This window comes from Cygnus olor, chromosome 5 (assembly GCF_009769625.2).
Source record: "Cygnus olor isolate bCygOlo1 chromosome 5, bCygOlo1.pri.v2, whole genome shotgun sequence".
Lineage (NCBI taxonomy): Eukaryota > Metazoa > Chordata > Aves > Anseriformes > Anatidae > Cygnus > Cygnus olor.
In genome coordinates, this window is record NC_049173.1 from 64,933,728 (window position 1) to 64,954,293 (window position 20,566).

Consider the following 20,566-nt stretch of genomic DNA (forward strand, 5'->3'; position numbering starts at 1 on the left):
AGACTTGCAAGAGAACAGGAAAGCAGACATGAAGGAAGACTAGAGATCGCAGGAACTCTTAGTGTAAAGACTGGGGCACTGTCTTTTTATTTCATACAAGCATTTCATAAAACAGCAGCCTGTGTATTTCATAAAATACTCTTCCCTTTACCTGTACAGATACTTGGCCACAGCTGTCCACCACTCCTTTTGTGGTAGTACAAATAATGAAATCACTCCTCCTATCTTATTTAGCTGATGAGGCTACAAATGTTCTGCAGACAAAAGACTGGATCATGTGTTTTATTATGCGGTACCTTAATGTGCATGTTCTGCTGACCAGTGAGTTCAGTATTTCTGTAATGAACTCTCCTGATTATTTTTGTTTTGCATATAGCCAGCAAAAGCCTTAAAAGGCTGATGAAAAAGTCTTGGCAGAATATAAAATCATAGGGTGACTGTTCACTGTCTTTCATTTTGTTTTACATGATGCTGAGTTAATACTAAGACTACGCAACAAGTACCTTATCTAATCTGTACCTGTAAGCAGAATCATGCACCTATCAGCAGCTATACTTCCTTCTCCTCAGGCAACTCTGCACCACCATCTAATAATGATCATGGTACCACTGAGTCAACGGAAGAGGCTCCTTGCATGCAGGTCTGATTTTGGCATTGTTCTGAGCTATTTTGGAAGTTAACCATCATGCCACACATTTAACAATGGCCTAAACCTTTGTTGGAAGTGTTTTCTTTTTGGATTGTATGAAAAGCCAGCACAATCATTTCAGTTGGTCATCAAAGAGGTCATGGAACTTTGTGGGGCATATAATCACTTTAATTGCTGTAAAAGAGCTTCTGCTCTAGGGGACATTCACAGTCTTCTCAGAGCCACACTGGCAAACTGCAGAACTCAGACTTCTTTTTTGGGCAGAAATGTCTCAAATAAAATCTTTCACTTGTATGAAATGTAACTACAACTCTTAGTGCTTACATTTCCTAACTGGGATGTGCATAAAAAAAAAAAAAAAAAAAAAAACCTAACAAATTGAATTCACAGAAATAAATTTTTGTGAATATAATACTGGATAGAGAATGAGAAAAGGACATCCTCACTCTACTAGCTTATTATGTGCCCATATTAACTTACTACGTTCATCTTCCATGTCATGCATACCTATCCTCTCTGTCTAGATTGCCGGTTTTCTAGGGGCAAGAATTGTCTCTGCTTTAATTAGCACAGTGCAACTCGAGCATGATTTCAACACAGTCAAGGGTACTAGTGTCACACAAGTAATGACAATGATAATCCCAAGATAGAAACATTTGAGGCTCTGGCTACAATATTAAGTAGCCTGCAGTTGAGATATTGAGCCTATTTTGTTAATTCACCTGCTGATTGCAATCCTTCCAACTGACATCTCCAATATGCCTAAAAAATCATGCTTTCAATATTAAATGGAATGCAAGCCATGGAACAAAATGAAAAAAAAAAATCTGGGATGAAGACAGTGTACAGAGTATCTCAGCATGAACTACAGCAGAGCAGCAATCTCTGTCAACTAACCAGTCTAACGAATAATTTAGTGACTTCAAGTTTATCTCACTATTTTACTTGGAGCCAGGCATTGTCTTCATGAATTACTTCCACGATTACTCCCTTTTTCCCCAACACCTTTTTAAAATAGGAAATGTAAACAAGATCCTTACCACCCCATAGGCAACAGTATCTGAATACATTCTCATTTCTGGATACACACTGACAAGATACCACCTAAAGGTCTTGCATTGGAGCTTCTTCCTCAGGGCCTTCCTCTCAGAAATATCACCAATATCAATTCCAGAGTCCTGCACATAAAGAACAGAAAAAGTAGGAAACACATCAGTGACACACTTTCTTCTGTATAAATTGATCACCCAGAGTCTCTCCTCATTGCAAAGATGACCACGACCTATGATAATCTCCACCTGCTGGCCACAGAGTGTTTGTGTTACCCACACATTCTGTAAGTGCCCTTACCAAATATAATATAGGTCACCATGGTGGAGTCTCTTTCAAAGTCTGCTCTGGTCAATGGAAACACTCTTACTGAATTCAGTGGGGTTTAGATCTAGCTTCCAATGAATATAACTGTTGATCTCTAATATCCTGGTACTTTCCAAATCCAAAAGCAATTGGCAGCAGGTAGCAAGTTGCCCTGGAAACAACTTTATTGCTGGCATCCCACTGTGGCCTAATCATTAGTATATTACACTTTCTGGCCATTTCTGAAGTCTGGGTTTATTGCTTCACTGGAAAGAGCAGAAGCCCTGGTCACCTTTCTGAAATATCACTTATTAAATTTCTACGGTAATGTAAAAAGAGAAGTTGATATTTTTGTTAGAAGCAATGGCGGAATGTTCTCTCCCCCAATTTTTATTCCCCTTTACATTTCTGGCTAACCTAATTTCATGTGACATACTTCTTTGTAGATCATAAAATGTGAGTTTCATAAAGTCCCTGTATATAAAAATCAATACTTTATCACATTAAAATCATGCAACAGAAATTTTTAGAGAGAGATCTAAATGCAAATCCATGGCTGATGTTTGACAGGAAGTAAAGTGAGACATTTTGCTCTATGTTGTTCTCCACCACTTCTGCCTCAGAACAAAATGCAGGATAAATAAACTTTCTTTTAAACAGCAGACTTTGCTGGGCCATAAATACCCCAAAGATTTTGTTAGCCACAAGATATTTATTAAAAAAAACACCCTCCCCTCTAAATCAGTCCATTGCGTCCCTGCTCCTTTCTCATGCAACTTTGCATGCAGCCATGTTTGTTTCTTCACATTTTATTGTATGAGGTAAGAAAGGGCATCTGGGGCCTCAGTAATCACATACTTCCATGCAGCTGGAAATGGAAAACAGCTTACAAATGGCACACTGGCTTTAATACCAGGAACAATTGATTGTGTTCCTTCAAAGTGGAGAATGTAATGGGAGGGGGAAAAAAAAAACAAAAAACAAAACAAAACAAAAACCATAGGGGAGGACACATGCAGAGCATAGCTCTTGTTTCTGACACTTGAAAAATCTTTCCTTGGGGTTTTAAGTGCTTTTCCAAATCTATTTATCTAAGCAGTTATGATGCAGAAATCACCATGGTATCTGAGATCCCCATTAGAAGCCTTCAGTACTTCAGAGCCACACACAGAGATCCCAAGAGGGCAGTCATTTCACACTGCCAAATAAGTCAAACTCCCTTTATTATTATTAGTTCTCAAAGACAAAAACCTTTGGAAACATTGGATTGTGGGGCTTTTCACAGATCTGGGAATTCTTCCATGGAAAAAACAGGCCTTGTGGTTAACATCTTGGAATAACATATTTTATGGAAACTCCCGACTGTTATAACTACATTTCAATGACCCACTCAGTCCATTACCAGTGCACTATCTCATCTGCTTCCGGGTAGAGAATTACTCCTATAGTTATCCACTTGTAAAACTGTACTTAGTCATGCTATCCATCTGTCCTCTGCACGTCTCTCACGATCATGTCTTGACATCTTTTTGCCTCAGCTTAAGCTACGTTTGTTTTGAAGACTTTCTCTCTTCTGCATTTCACCTTTAGTTTAATCTTGAGATAAGCAAAGATGAAACAAAAATATTGCTACCCAGTCCGATATCTGAATTTGACCTAGTCCATCCCCATCTAGCCTTTTGCAGAGTGTATCTTTGCACCCTGCCTAATGGAAGTCTGTATTAAAAGTGTCCCACTGGATGTAAGTTACTTTTTACATAAATTTACACTGAATACTCCTTTCTCATGATGTTTTTATACCAGCCAGAGACTGCATTGCTCCTAACCCTTTGATGTATAAAAGCAGTCTCACACTAATGACGTACATTTTCTTTATATACTGACTGATTCAATTACAGTGCTTGGAAGTGTAGTTTTGTGCTATTTTCCTCTTCCCTGTAAAAGGTCAGAAGACTTTCTTAAACACATGCCCAATTCCTACTGCTCTAGAATCAGTTCAGTAGTAGCAAAATTTAGCATGGGAAAGGAAAAGAAAGTCCCAAAGCTCCTAAGAGCTTATGACCTGATTCTTGGCACCAGGACTCGCACAGTGAACACAAAGGTGATTAAAACAGCTTTGAATTATACAACTGACTTGGGGTACTTGAGCACACATCAGACTGTCAGAACAAAACAAAGTCCCAGTGCTTGTTTAATTCCTTCCCTATTTTCCATATGGCAAAAGATGGAAGCTGGATGAACAGCACTTGAATGGGCTCACCTCTAAGTTGCAGACCCCATCTGACAGGAAAAACCTCTGATGGTCATAAAGGTCCCATATTGTCTCCAGACATCCTGTAGCAATTACTAGGTAATGAGTATACTCAGGCTTTAAAGGTCTATTTCAGTTGTGAAAAATAAGACATTTCCCAGTGTATTTTAAATAAATATGTGGCTATGTATGTGCTTATTTAGTTTTCGACAGCAGTAAGAAATAAAAATGAAGGTTGTTTATGCTTGGTTCTGTAGATACATGTATTAATAGATTCTTCCCTACAACAAAGACAACTCCTTACACTGCAGAAGAGGCTAGCACTATTAAAAACTGATTTAGCACTTGCCGTCTCCAGCTTTTAAGTTTGTACTGCTGTTTGACAGCAATAGCCTTTGTGAAAATGAAAAGAGAATATAATCTGCATTACAATCTATTTAAGCAGTTTAGTGCAATGATTAGTGCAATTGTGGTTGAAAAATAATGGACATGGAAGAAAAAAATAAGAATACTTTTTTTTCCTCTTTGAAACTATAAATGAAATCAGTTTTGTCAGTACGAGATCTAGCATGCAAACATCTTGACAGACTTGGTGACCTGAAGAAATCAGTTCAATCCACAAACTACATTTATATTTCATTTGTTTAACAAATTAGTTCTAAAATTTAGTATAAAAGGCTTATTTCCTGATACATTGGCACAGTCAGGACACCTCCATGTAATAAATAATAACAACAACTGATACAACCACTTTTGTATTGATAGATGTTAACACTCCTTGCCCTTTAGTAGCTTCCCTTCAAAATCTGGTAGAATTTTAACTGTGTGATTGTAAGTAAGAGACACAAATTCAAAATAACATGTGTAATATGGATTTGATGCTTCTTTTTTTTCACATTTCTACAACTACTAGTTTAAATTTAGTCTCCATGCAAAGTTGTCAGTGAGGTTGACAAGAAATTCATTTTTAAGGAACCTGCAGACAAAGGAATTACTTCTAGAATGGTACAGCTACATATGTATTTATGAATGTATGTATATATGTAGGCATATATGTAGAGACATATTTTATATCTATACCTAAGACACATATTTATACATGTATACAAATAACAACAAAAAAATTCCTAGCAGAAAATCAAAATTCAGAGTAGGAACCAAATCCCAAAGGCTGTAAAGCCAAAGCTTGCAAACACAAGTTTTTGTTACTTACCTCCTGGGGTATGTTCCATGCCATATAGACATGGCTCTTAAATTCATCCATCCAGACTTCAGCCACCCTTAGTGCGTTTCTCCGGACATGAGCAGTTAGATCTTCTGTGTACGGTTTATGTGCTCTTTCAATGTGGGCAATCCTTGAGCAAGGTAGAACTTCAACACTCCCTCCACACTGCCACACCTAGGAAGAGAAAAAGACAACCTGCTAGTGACAGCTCCCTACACCACTGCCAGTGGCGTTTTTAGACAGTTGTGGGAGGAGAAAATTATTACCTTCCCTTACCATGAATTATTAACACTACCTACCTTACTACAGAATTCGTATATTACCATTAGCCACCCATCACAATTTTCTGGGATGAATTTAGCTATCCTCAAGATTATTAATAAAATTATTTATAAGGCATCCAAATACAATAGCATCTGGGTTCAAGTTTTAAAGTCTTGCAGGTATTTCTCTTAGATTGCACAGTCCCTCTCAACACATACATGCAATGTTCAGAATCTGGGGCTAGCCAGCCTTACATTACAGAGAAACTAAACCAATGGAATTTTTAAGATCATATATATGCATCTTATGCTTTCCTGTAAACATAGCTCAGAAAGGATCAAGTTTATTTCTTTTCAGGAATGCAAAAGATTAGGAAGATTATCTAGTGAAAACGTTCTATGAACAATTTGAACACACATTATCCTTACAAATAATAATACACTTCTAATGTAGGTTAGTGTACCTGCTCAAGTGTTTCAGATTTGACCAGTATCACAGTTGAGCTAATGCCCGTACCATTTATCATGAGTATTATATTCATTTCTGATTTCCTTCCCTGCTTTCACTTCAAGAGAAAACAACATCTGAAGCCTTAACAGTCAGTGATGTAGCTGAAATATTTTACATGCAAGTTCTTTTCCTGTGCATCTCGTATTATGCGAATTTCCTAAAAAGATCAAGGCAGCAGATTCTTAATGGTTTAGTGGATGCTGTTCACATGAAAACCTGTATGTACTCAAACTGTTTGATCCTACCGAACAAGTCCCTCAGTGTCCCAGAGATAGGCATACTGCACTGAAAAGTAAGCATGAAGGAGTTTGCCTTATGATATTTGCCTTATGAGAATGAAGGAGTTTGTCTTATGATAGTGCTAGCAGAGATTCCTGAGGTTTGGTGTCATACACCAAAATAGCAAAAAATGAAAGTGAGGTGCTCCTTTCCCTGTCCAGCTCATCCAAGAGTGTATAATCTGGTGTCCCTCCCAGTGCTCAGGGATGTGGGTTGGCAGAAGTTCACAATCTGAAGCTGGTCTCAGACACCTCAGGTGTGTCTGCCCTATAGTCATATGCTCTACTAAGGAGGCACTTTGTTCAGTCATTCATTTTATATATTTAGACATCTGGCTTGAATACAGCATTTAGACATTTGGCAGCTCCTGAGACCAGAAAATGTGGCATGGATTCAGAATGTTTACAAAGCCTTTTCTGAACCGGTGCCTAATTGCATTCAGCATATGCCGGGAGAAGAGACAGAGCCTTGATTTTCAAAGCTCTCTGGAAGATCAGCTATCCCATGGACCTACGGTACGGTCAAGAAGGGAGCTGAAAAGACTTCAGCATGTCTTGTGTCCCTAACTTGGAAAACTATAAGAATACATAAATTTAATCACTACCATCATCAAAGTGAAACTGAGATGTTCATAAATATTTAAAAAGAAATAGGCCATTCATTGATCTGGCACAGGAATAAGTAATAATCTTGAAACAGCATTTGTGTTCTTTTTAATTTTCATATAAAGTGGGCAATCCAGCTTAGCAAGCTAACAAAAATACTAGTTTCTCAATGGTTTAATTGTAAATGGTTCAGCTATATTTCCTAATAAAATTTAAATGTGAAGTATCATCAGTCTTTGCTCACTCAATGCCTGCTTGCAATCCAAGCTATTTCTCAGTACAGCATTGACATCCGACTATAAATTTTCAGAGTTACTCACTGTACACTGTTTAAATTAGTTTAATAAAAGACAAGGAAGATGTAGAGATGGTCATAACTTAGCCTATGTCAACACAATTCACATGCTACATGCCCTGCCTACTCACTCTGCCTAGCCTTTGCTCATTTTGAATAGGGATGGCCTCTCTCCAAATACAACATGCTAACACCAAATCTTTTGTGTGATTTTCAATTAGGTCTGAATGCCATCTTGACAACAAGCTCAGCCAGAAGTTCACTGTCTGTAAGAAGCTGTATTTCCACATATCTGATTTTTTTTTCCAGAATCTGAAAATTCAAAGAGTGCATTCATCTGTAATTTTAGTACAGATTCACTAATCAGTAAAATCTAATTTCACTTTATAATGAAGTCATATGTGCTTTCATAAAACACCCCGAGTTGACCAAGTCTTCCATACAGTTTGTAAATAAGAACTACCTAGTACCTGAATAAACTCTAATAAATCAAATCTGGTGGCCACCCCCTTGTATCAGACACTGTCAATCTTTGTTCTATTTCCAAAGACTAATTAATTACTCTGCAAGAACTATGGATTAACTTAAAAATTTAATGCTAAGAAGGAGCTATCAATACAGATGCTGACAGAACACACGGGTTGTATTGAACAGATTCAAAAGCAAATCCTATTATTTCTGAGCAAAAAACTCTTGCAATCCATGAAAATGCGATTCACATACACCAAAACTGGACTAGCAGTATATCATAAAATCATAGAATGGCTTGGGTTTAAAGGACTTTAAAGATCATCTGATTCCAACCTCCCTGCCAAGGACAGAGACACCTCCCATCAGACCACGTTACCCAAAGCCCCATCCAACCTGGCCTTGAACACCTCCAGGGATGGGGCATCCACCGCTTCTCTAGGCAATCTGTTCCAGGGCCTCACTGTCTCTGAGTGAAGAATTTCCTCCTAACATCTGATCTAAATCTTCCCTCTTCTAGTTTAAAAACATTCCCCTTTGTCTTATCACTATCTGCCTGTGTAAGAGCTAATAGTTTCTATATATCATGATGAGAAAAAGTCCTTTAATTAATTACTTTTTATAGAGGAATACAGGAGAAACAAATGTGATCTGATGATATGCAAATCATAAATTATGCTACTGTATACAGAGCTTGCAGTTACAGCACTAAACAAGAAGTGCTACCCTAGATGTAGGCTACAAAGCCTTGCACGGTATTTGCAGAGTGAAAGGAGTTACAATACTTAATGAGGGCAGAAAGGACAATCCTGACTTGCTCTGATGGTCAAGGACAAGCCATAGTACCCTTCTCTCCCACAAGCATTTTGAGCCCATGGGAGTACAGCATGATGTGAAAACTCTTTTCTCCAAATGCTTCATTGCACTTAGGGAGAAACCAGTTGCAAAGAAATGTATGGAGACATCAAAGTTGGATTTTCAAATGGCATGAAACTCTCCTGGAATCTCGATGGACTCTGGAATCCCGACTCGAACACACAACGAAAATCTCCAGGCAAGGAACAAAGGGTTTTGCTAGCCCTACTACACTAAATACTAAACACTACACTGAGCAGGATATATGAATATTAAACACTGTAACATGAATAACTGACTGCTACAGAAAGCATTAGCTTTTCTTGATTCTTCCCTGCTTATATGTGAAATAAGGGAATTTTGCAGCTAGGCCAAGAACGCCTATTTGTTCTTTCTTTCTTTCCTTAGACCAACTGCACACTTCAGTCTGACCTCTCCTGTCCCACCCCTGCCACCTTTATTTGTGGAGATGGTTGGAGCCATCCAACACACTATGATTTTTAAAGATATCCAGATAAGGTATAAATCTCACATCAAAAGTGTATAGGATAGAATCATTAAATACTCTGAACCCTACGCCTTTTGGGGAAAGACAGTTTTTAATTAAAAAAAAATAATGTTAAGAAATATATTTTCTTAACGACTCAGTTCAGAGCAAAGACTTTCACAATGGTCTGATTTTCATCTATTAAAACTCTTGCAGACAAGAGACTGTCAAGTTAGTTAAGAACAGGAACTGAGGGGTCAATTCCTCACACCTTCACACATTTCCCCTGTGAATTCCACAGCTAGTTTTTTGCTGTCATTAGTAATTTTTATTCAGGCTTCAAGTATACTGAATAATACCCTTCCCATTTCCCTGCACTGTTATTTTATGTGATGCCTATAAATAAAGTTTTAAAATTAGTAAAGTTTTTCCAAGTTAGCACCAATGACTTTGGCAGGAAGTCTAAAGATAAAAGAGCTTTAACAAAATCTTTTGTTTTACAATAGGCAATGATTTGAAGTTAAATATTATGCCTTTAAGTATACTGCCCCTTCAATCAGTAATACTTAATGACAAAACCACTCATAAAAATTGTAAGGAAGGAACTTGATGAATTTCCTAAACTGTGGTTAAAAGGAAACATTGTGCCCTTTCCTATTGCTTGTGAAGATCTTTTACCTGTGGTAGCAAGAGGTGGAAACTGCTAGCAATAGTCCCAATTTCCTGCCAAATCCCTAAACATACATACATGTGCCAAAATAACATGTACTTTCATCATCATGATACAATAAATTGCAATTCACATTTCCTTCCATAAAAGCACCGATTTCAAAACTACAACAGGGCTCAGATTTGCCTTAAGGCAAAGTCCTTACAAAGTTTCTTGTTTTGTTTTAACAGAGTGTGAGGGACTGCTTATCTGTCAGAGTACTTAACATCACTGCTAGAGCCTCAGCAGTGCAGAAAGCTTGCTTTTCTTTGGAGGAATTTCTTAAAGTTCTGCTCCTGTTGGTTTACTTTGCAAAACAAAATAAAATAAAAATTCTGTTAGAAGAACAAATGCCTTTCAAAGAGCACTCAAAATCCACTTCAGTGTTTTTTCAACGCTCCCTTCCAAAAGAGTAACTTAGAAGTAGCTGTTTATTCTTGAATTTCCTGAGGAGGTTTATATATTTGGAATATCCTCAAGAAGGGCTTAGAGAGCTTCTTCCTCTTGAAAAGGTTCCCTTATCACTATCAAAAGGTGATGAAATTCCAGACCAAAATGCAAGGTGTAACGGGACAGTCGCAGTGCCAAGGCAACTAACATGAAGCTGAAAAACTAAAATCAGCAGAGCCTGTGATCTAAACTAAGTACAGCAAGTAGCAGACAATAGGAACACTAAGTGAATACAGAGAATCTATTTGAAAAAGGGAGGTAGGAAACTACCTTTCTTTTAAATCTTAGTTGTTGCAGCATACATGGATAATTTGTCCCAGCCCTAAGCACTGCTTACTGTTAATTTACTAAAGGTACATTACATGTGCAATATAACTGTGAACTTAGATCTGCGTGAATTTATGTGCAGCAAGGGTAAAGTAGCCCCACAGAGCAAACAAGAAACACATTCTTCACACTGAAAGTAGTAAAGCGTAAGACACATAAAGCACTGCAGAGAGAACCAAGTCATGGCCCAACGCATCAGTTGCAACCTCCACTCTGCTAAAGGAGTAAAGGACCACCACAGGTGGCAGACCAGTGGAACAGCACAAGCGGGACAGATGCAGAAGCAGTAACACACCAAATGGATTCCATAAGCATTTTTAAAAGTATAAGCCGTAATATCACTGTGCTATCATCCGTCACTCATTCCCATCAAAATAAGGGCAGTAATGACAGCAGTTGCACAGCCTGCAGTGTGGACCACAGATGGGTGACATCCTTACAAATGTCTACATTAATCTTGTCATAACTTCTCAAAGCAAATTCCATTCACTTCTGGAAAATGCTTTACTAGACAAAGAATCTCCATTTCTATTTATGTGTTTTTAAATCCACATCCTCTAGTAAATTATTTTCAATTGAATTTAAACATATTTGAATTTGCATGTTTAATCAAAACAATTACAATTCTGAAGCTGATGTCTCTCTTGAATATTTAATTTATACTTCATTATAAAATGATATAACACTTCCTCATTAATAGTGTTTCTTTTTATCTCTTTAATCACTGAGTGTTCTTTTCATGTTGTGGAAGCTTAATCTAATAAAAAAAAAAAAACCTACACAATGTTGAGCAGTTTATTAGCATGTACTGCACTCATTGTATTTACACAGATCATGCAGTTTCTCTGAGAACTTATGTGACCTTGTTTGAAACCATCATTTCATTTGGACTGCAAACAAAACTTTTTAATAATTAAGTGGTTTGTTGGGATTTCTCAAAAAGCTGAAGCAATATCTAGCTTCTGTGAAGTTTGCTAAAGATGAAATTAGAAGAACTCATTAAAGATACACCCTGAAGAAAAACAAACAAACAAACAAAAGTCAGTGTGAATTAATTACTACTATGGATACAAACAAATAGGAGCCAATTATCTTAAACGTATGTTTTGGGGAACAATTTAATGCAAAAAATATTTCTGAATCTTGTTAACTGTTGACATTATTGCCATTTAGCAATAGCCAATAATAAGCTTGATACTTTACAGACAAATAGAAAAAAACTATTGTTATTCCATACCATGAGCAGGGTCTGTGATCATTTTGGGTCTGCATTTTTATTTTGGTGTTTTGACAACTGACTGCAGAAAGGATAGGGAGGATGGTCACATACAAAATCCACTGAAATCCATGTTCATGTTTCCAGTAGCATACGGTGGGTTTTGGATTGGACCCTGAGGGTTTTGGGGTTGTCATGTATATTTGTATATCTGGCTCTGTAATCCTAAAAACTATAGTCACTAGATGAAACATATGAATCTTTATTTAGGTGTATCTCCACTGAAGTCAGATAACATTCACCAAATAATTGCAATAGTTACAGTAAGTACTGTAGGGTTTGGCTAATCTTCCCCAAATTCACCAAGAATCCCTGTGCAGTTACTCTTATCACAGTGGTCCTGAACAGGCTCCTCCCATTGAAGAAGTCTGCCATAACAGTAGAATTAAACGCAGAGTCCTGGCCTGAGTCATGTAAATGCATAATTTGAAAAATCAGAATACAGGCAGACAGGAAGAAAAAAAAAAAAAAGAAAAAAAAAAAGAAACACTGCTTACTGAAGCTCTGTTTTACTCCCTGCTTCCAGATGCTGAATGGGCTGGAGAAGAAAATCATGACCTTGTGTATACCCCTGCAGAGTGGGAAATTGGGGTGTAACAATTTCAATTGACTGCCAACAGTCAGAGCTCAGAACAGCATGCATTCTTTGCATATCAGAGATTGGAGAGAAATTTTTAAAATTACTTCATCTGTTTTACTGAAGCCCTATGAGGTTTCTGAAGACTATTCTACTTCTCATCATCATACGAGCCTTTCATACTTTCAGGTAAACTTATCTATTTGTGTGTGATGATAGCTTTCTTCCAGAACCAAGCTGATAATATGGAACTGTAAACAGCCTACAAAAACACCCCCCCACACACAATCTAAAAGAATTTGTGGAAGAAAATAAAAAGGTTTTAACATAACTAGAAGTCCTCTTGATTTTTAAAATGTAAATTTTCCCTAAAATCTTACTTTTGAATTCATCATTAACTGTCTCATAGGCCTCATTTAACATTAATTGTGCCTTTATAAAACATCCTAATTGAAAAAGTAATACATGTAAAGATTCCTCCCATATTTAATTGTCAGTAGTTTTCTTCCCCTTTTAGTTGTTTCATTATGTACTTTTAAAATTGTTTTGTTCTGCAGGGATTAATTTTGCACTTATCTTCATGAGCTGTAAAACTTTTACAATGTATTGTTAAACCACGTATATTGTGTTGCTGTTCCATAATTGCAGGAAACTACTCTATGCCTTGTGTTACCAGGAAATAACACGCTTCAAGGATCACTAGGGTATAAGGCTTCATCCTGTTCTTTTTTCAAATGTGTCTATCTCATTGCTAGGCACGGCAAGTAACTGACATAAATCACTGCTACATTGTCAAGTATAAGTCAAGAGTAGGAAATAAAATAAATCACTTTTTACCCTAAAAGGTTAAAATGAAGTAAACTGAATTATCAGATCAACATTGGTTAAGTATTCACAGCGCAACATACTGCATTGCCCTTCATTGATGTTTTTGCCTTCCTCTCCTCTGCTGCAGGTGCACTCAGCTTGATCAACCTTGTTAATCTTGCACTAATCCTGAAGACTTGATTGGTACCAGAAGACCAAGTGTCCTGGTTTCAGCTAGGATAGAGTTAATTTTCCTCCTAGTAGCTAGTAGGGTGCTATGTTTTGGATTTAGGATGAGAAGAGTGTTGATAACACACTGATGTTTTAATTGTTGCAGAGCAGTGCTTACACCAAGCCAAGGACTTTTCAGCTTCTCGCTCTGTCCTGCCAGTGGGCAGGCTGGGGGTGCAGCAGGAGCTGGGAGGGGACAGGCCCAGGACAGCCGACCCAAACTGGCCAAAGGGGTATTCCATACCATCTGACATCATGCTGAACAATATATAGGGGTGGCTAGCCGGGGTGGGGGGCCGGCTGCTTGGGGATAGGCTGGGCATCGGTCAGCGGGTGGTGAGCAATTGCATTGTGCATCACTTGTTTTGTACACATTATTATTAGTAGTACTATTATCATTATTATTTCCCTTTCCTTTCCTGTCCTGTCCTGTCCTAATAAACTGTCTCTATCTCAACCCACAGGCTTCATTTTCCTGATTCTCTTCCCCCATCCCAGAGAGGGAGCGGGAAGAGTGAGCGAACGGCTGTGTGGTGCTTAGCTGCCAGCTGGGTTAAACCACAACACCAAGCGAAAAGTGCTATGACATGTGAAGGTATTTAGCTTTTGCAGCTTTGACCCAAACATACTTGATTCTGGCAGAATCCATCTGGGTCACCTAATCAGTTCTGTTACAACACAACAATCCCTTGCCTTCTCACACAGGTCTTTCTCTGATCTTTGTTAGATTACTCAATCAAACTCAAACAGTCTTGCATAACTAAAAACTCTCTGTAAGTTTAGATTCCAGACACATATTAACTTAAAACTAGTAAGAACATGGAACCTTCTCAGATTAATCCATGAAGGATCGTAATACCAGTAGCTAGACTGTCATTTCCACCATGCTATGACATAAAGAGCAGGGATATTAAACATCAGGCTACCTTATAATAATGCACTAATTAATTTCCATCTGACCTAAGCCCACAGACTTTTAAGTGCATATTGACTTATAATAGTTTTACTCCTTTCCGAACCACTGCAAACAATTTCCTTTCTTAAAACATCCAGATGTCTATATTAATGCCCAGCTGGTAATGTGCAACCACACAGGCGTAAGCAGTGAAAAAAACATCTGTGAGAAACCTCCAAGAGCCTCTTCTTCCTTCCTTGTAGGGTAGAGCGATGTCACGTACTGCTGGTGCAGTATCAATCATTTGCTTTCCTGTGGGAACTGTTAATCTCCAGAAAGAGCAAAAATGCAAAAATGATTCACTGGAAAACTGGTAATGCTGTCTGTATGTATAATTAGACATGCTGTAGCTGCAGGTTACCTGCTGAGGCATTCATGGGCAAAATGGGGGAAAAAAAACAATTATTCTACTGGAGGCTTGACACAAAAACAGAACAAGACACTGAAAGCCAGTTTGTTATGTCACGACTGGCACCCATTTAGAGGCATGACAATTTAAAGCCAATTCCTTCTTTTATACTCAATAGAGGCTGCTTATTTTTCTGAAAAAAATGGCAGCCTTGATAATAGGGAATTTTAGTATGTCATCTTGATATTCAGGATATTAATACAGTGAGGTAATTTCCAAAACAAAATTTTGGAAAAATTGAGGTAATTTCCAAAACAAAATCTGGTTACACAGAGTGCTAGGCTAGTTCTTCAACCCTATTTGCATTGTTAAACACTTTATTTATTTATTTATTTTATTTATTTAATGTTGGTGAAAGTGTGGGTTATGAGAGCATTTGATCCTCCCTGTAAGAAGTAAGGTTTGGTCAATCTTTAGAAATTTTTCTTGGAGAGTTCCGTCTAGTAATGTTCTCTTTTTAATTCATAAAATGGAGTTAAATAGATATCACAATCTTAAAAAGCAGTATTTAAGTGTTATCTCAAAGTAGCAACTTGATTGTTACTCCTGTAGTTCTGAGTTCTCTTCCTTCGCATATCACCAGCCCAATACTGTTCAACAGTACCCGAGTTCTTACACTAAGGACTTTTTCTATAAAGCAAATCATTCCCCAGTGGGAAGGACTAAGGCCTACTTAATAAAAATCTATATTACAATATGGCTTTAAGACCACAGCAAGTTATGATGGCTGATAGTGCAAGAATGGGAAACATCTAGATTCATTTTTCTGAAGGGAATTTAGGGAAACATCCATATTACTCTGTGGAGTGCCATGAAAGGCGACCCAGCAGCAAGGACAAAAACGGATGTTATGCAAACATGACACATCCCAGTGCTCTCTCTCCATGCAAACAGCTCCACAACACAGCAGCCGGGTGAAAAATTTCTTAACTTTTTTTGTTCACTCCCAGTTATTTCTACCTTTTGGCACACTGACCTCTCAATTTTCCTCACACAACAGTTTGTGTGGCAACATGGTAAATCACAACTTGATTAACATAAAAAATCCTGCAGTTAAAAAGAAAAAAAAGTTAAAATGTACAGTTTATATCTGAACTGGAGGTGTTAGAGACACAGCATACAGAGCAGCCATTCAGACAGCTATGCTGGTGCAGCGAAAGCATGGGCGGAGTGCAAGCCTGTGAACAAAGGAGGGCAAGAAGAAGGAGGAGAAAATATAAACCAGACAGCTGTTTGAGTGTAATGTGTTGTGAAACTACAGCCTAACTTGTACAGTGTTACAAAGTTTTCCTTAACAAAAACTGATGTCTTTTTACATGTAGTATATTAATGATTTCATGTTATCCGTGGCTGATATTAAAAACACTGACAGGTAAAATTGCTGGAAACTTCTATGTAAAGAGGAAAAAGCCCAAAATGTTTTCAGATACGTATGGAGATTTGGGAGCAAATGCAAACAGTTGCACTTGCTTGTGATTATCAAAAAGAACACTTTTATAAGGGCATATTAGCAGAAAGAAATCTCAGGTGAGAAACCCTAGGGATGCACAAATACTTTCGATCAGAAATGATGGGACATGTAAGCCATTAATTGGCTTTTAGGCACCATATGACAGAGAGTGGGTAAAGTAGCCAGCAATCAACAATTATGATCCCAAATGCTGGGGCAGGGGAGGTTTAAAAACAAGCAAACAAACAAACAAACAACAAAACAACAACAGATAAATCAAGCTAGAGCCAAATCACTTGGAGGTTTAGGTTGGATATTAGGAAGAACTTCTTTACCGAAAGGGTTGTTAGGCATTGGAATGGGCTGCCCAGGGAAGTGGTTGAGTCACCATCCCTGGAGGTCTTTAAAAGACGTTTAGATTTAGAGCTTAGTGATATGGTTTAGTGGAGGACTTGTCAGTGGTAGGTCAGAGGTTTGACTAGATGATCTTGGAGGTCTCTTCCAACCTAGATGATTCTGTGAAAATAATAAAAATAAAAATAAAGGGAAAGGAAGTCGGCCCTGGCATTAAGGAAAAAAAAAAAAAAAAGATCAGAGAAGGGCATGACAGACTTCAAGTCTGCTTGCCCTGCCATAGAAGGACAATATAGACAATACCCCAAAGAACATTGGAACGTTTTCTGATCATGTTACTCATTCCTACTTCTCTGTTCATAAACCACCCTCTAGTTCTCCACCAACAAAAAAAGCATCAGGATCAGTTTTGTTTAAGCTCTACAAACAAACCTTTAGACTAACGGGAAAGGAAGATAATGTATTTTTTATGCTATTTAATTGTAAATACAACTAATTTCACTATGGCAATATACTTTATAAAAGTAGAGTCCTGTTACTCAATTTGAACTATAAATGCAATTTTCCCTCTAGGTCATCTGATGTAGAGACTTGATATATGTTTTAGCGGGAGCAAGACCCATTCCTTTTCCATTAAAGAGCTATTACCTTCTAACAAAAGTGTCTTTTACCCATTTAACAGATCCATTATATCTCTGTGAACATAAATTCATCTGCAAGCACAAAGTCTTTGTGACACACGTAATTACTCTAAGTCGAAGCCTGGGCTTACATTCTCTTGACTCTGATGATGACTTAGTTTGTGACCTGAGGCAAATCACTGAATATTTGTTCATGCATCTCTAAAAGTGGTACAAACAACTTTGTTGTAACACAGTATTTGGAAGCTTCATCAAACACATAGGCTGCTTTAAAAGACAAAATGATTGCTACAGGCTTGCTCTTGATAGAAAATCTTCTGCTGACATCAGTAGAAATTGGAAGAAGCCTCTAAGAAGCCTACTGAAAACTAGTCTTGAACCATCTAGCACAGGATCTAATTGATAGCATCTAATTGATTGCAATGGATTTGTAGGGGTTTCCGTAACTGCATGTATAGCTTGTCCAAACACAGCCCAGAAAGGAGAGCCTAAATAAAGGTGAAAAATCCCAGCCTTATACACACACTTATACAAAATATGAGTTTGTATTTGGTCTCTTGGATAAGCAGTGTGATTCCAGTTTGCCCTTCAAATATAATCTGGTCCCTTCAAAGCACACAGGTCCATCTAATTGGGAATAATCAAAAGTAATCCAAAAGGAATCGTTACTCATCCCAATGTGAATTTAAGAATATGATTCTGGGACAAGGTAAATGAATCTTTCAGCAATCCCAGACTAAGAGACTGAGCTGCACAAAAGGGTGCTGCCAAGTCTTGCATCAACCAGCCAGTCTTTATTTTGTTATGGGTCACATGAATAGCTTTGCAAGAAAATATTTGCTTGAGGTGAAAATACAGCATTGCTTCTAAGATTTTAAAATGTATTCCTACTTTGAACTCATCTGTCAGCTTCTAGCTCACGGAAACAGAATTCTATGAATATTTATTTGATAATATATGTTTACGGTTTTACAAATATTATTACAAAGCCATAGACAAGGTAAAAATCTTAGAAGTTAAAATAGTACCCCAAATTTGAGACAAATACTGATGAGTAAAGAAACTAATTCATCAGAGTGAGGAGAATAAACCTCCATTCAAAGACCTGTTTTCTGTGGTTTGATACAATTTACCAACAATGGGTGCTTCAGCTACAGTTTCCAATAGTTGAGATTTTCCTATACTCAGGTGACACAAAAAACTAGACATTTGTGCAGATGATGAGGTAACAAAAATACCTCCTGGGAGAGGATTCTGGGGTAAGATTCCATTGTCTCAGGATCTAATTCCTGGCTGTACACGGTGAGAACTCCATTAGTTTAGTTTAAAACAAACCATTTCAAGATTTCAGAAGACAAAATAAGTGGTTTCTCCTTTATAATGAGAAGAAATCCTAAGTAGGTATACTTTGCTTCTCAGAACCACTTCAGCTAGGAAATTAAATCTCATCTCACACCACTGAAGATGCAGCTGCTAACAAAGCAAATGGAGAATAAGTCTTTGACTCCCTGCATAGGCACAGAGGTACCAAGTTTACCCTGATACCAGTTTATCTACTTCATCAAACGACGTTGTAGCTGATATGCGTGAGTTTGGCTAACAGTAGTTTTATATCCTCTGGAACAAAACAGTAATAAAAGGATGCAGGACCTTGTTCTACTTAATGTGTTTAAGATAAACAAGTAGCTCAAATGATCCTTACTCTTCCTGCTCTTTCTGTAGTTGAATGTTTACCTGTTCTCATCCTGTAAATATTTGTTCTTACGTGCTTATTACATAAATTTTCTCAATGAAAGAATTGACTTCCAGTACCTAAATACTGCAAAGGGAACAGGCTACGTTCCTACTTCTTGGACATCCTGGACACTAGGCCAATTTGAGCACACTTGGTGTCTGCTTCTCCATCCCTACATGATAATGCATAACACAGCAGAATACTAGATGAAGCTTGATTCTTCTTAAAAAAGGAGAACGGTGATAAAAGATGAAGCATAGTGAGCAATCTGTAGTCATGGACTGGAGAGCATCATTTTAAAATGGAAACATTATTTATTGCACTGACTCTGTAATTATAATGTAGCTTTTATAGAACAATTACTGTCTGTATTGATTCATTGTAGGCCCTGCGGTTGAAAGCAACATGGGTAATCTAGAGGTAAATATTTTTGTGCTGCAGAGACAAGATGTATTTCAGCACCAAAGACAGACCATCTGGCATGCAATCACCTTCTGACCATAGTTTTCTGCATAGCCCTATCTAAAAGAAATCAAACAGCACCACTAAGGATGAGTGCTAAGGATGCAACAGGATGGCACAGCTGCCCACATTGTGACAGCACATTCTTAGCAGCCACCTGTACTTTGTCAAGAAACTGTATGGTCACAGGTGTGCACCTGCAGCAGATGGCTGAGGAAAGGAGTTTGCTTATGAAGCTTAACAACTGTAGAAAAAATGCTATGATTTCCAGAAGTTCTAATATTGCACTGTACATTTATATTCACCCTGGTATCATCTGGGATATGCTGAGAATTGTGAAAACAGTTAGTAATAAACTGTTGAAAAATCTGCTCAGTGATTTGTTTTGATACAGCTAGGAACACAGATCCAAATCAGGATAAAGTTAGATGAGGCAGCATACATTACAGTACCTTACATATTACAATCTGCTGCAGACGAAAGTATTTTATGTAGGTCAGGCACTGCTTCACTGGAGACAGGGAAAAAAAAAAAAAAAAGCCATAAGGAAATCAGAGCAGTGTTGGGCCTTATTCCAGTGATCCAGTCTACTCCAAAGTTTCAGTTATACAGAGATTTCTGTCTCTCTGGTCTTGTCTATCAAAGTACTCATCATGATCAACTTCTGCAAGGCTAAGTCTAACGGGCTGGATAGCATATATCTCATGATGCAGAACTAGATAAAACTCTATATGCTCACAGAGAGACTATAGCTTGTCAGTTGTGGAAAGAAAAGTAAAATCAAAGTGACACTAATTTTCAACTCACTGAAACACTCAGCTGCAAAATTGTGTTTCAGGAGCAGAATAAGGCTCTCTGTCCCTCACAGTGAAGAGAATGGTGTTATTAAATGAAGCAGTCTTGGTTTTCTCTGTCCTTATCCTTACAACTGTGCTCTAA

The 20,566-nt window shown here is 37.7% G+C and overlaps 1 protein-coding gene across 12 annotated transcripts in view; it reads right to left on the bottom strand.

Moving 5' to 3' along the window:
• GALNT18 (polypeptide N-acetylgalactosaminyltransferase 18) overlaps positions 1 to 20,566 on the bottom strand; it is a 318,100-nt gene that overhangs the window by 48,083 nt on the left and 249,451 nt on the right. For all 12 annotated transcript variants that reach the window (XR_005820445.1, XM_040559347.1, XM_040559346.1 and 9 more), the window contains 2 exons: positions 5,470 to 5,655; positions 1,690 to 1,827 (listed from right to left, as the gene is read on the bottom strand). Coding sequence is in view for 11 of the 12 variants with exons in the window: in XM_040559347.1 (XP_040415281.1) it covers positions 1,690 to 1,827; positions 5,470 to 5,655 (324 nt within the window). In the remaining variant the exon portion in view is untranslated. The remainder of the gene's footprint in view (positions 1 to 1,689; positions 1,828 to 5,469; positions 5,656 to 20,566) is intronic.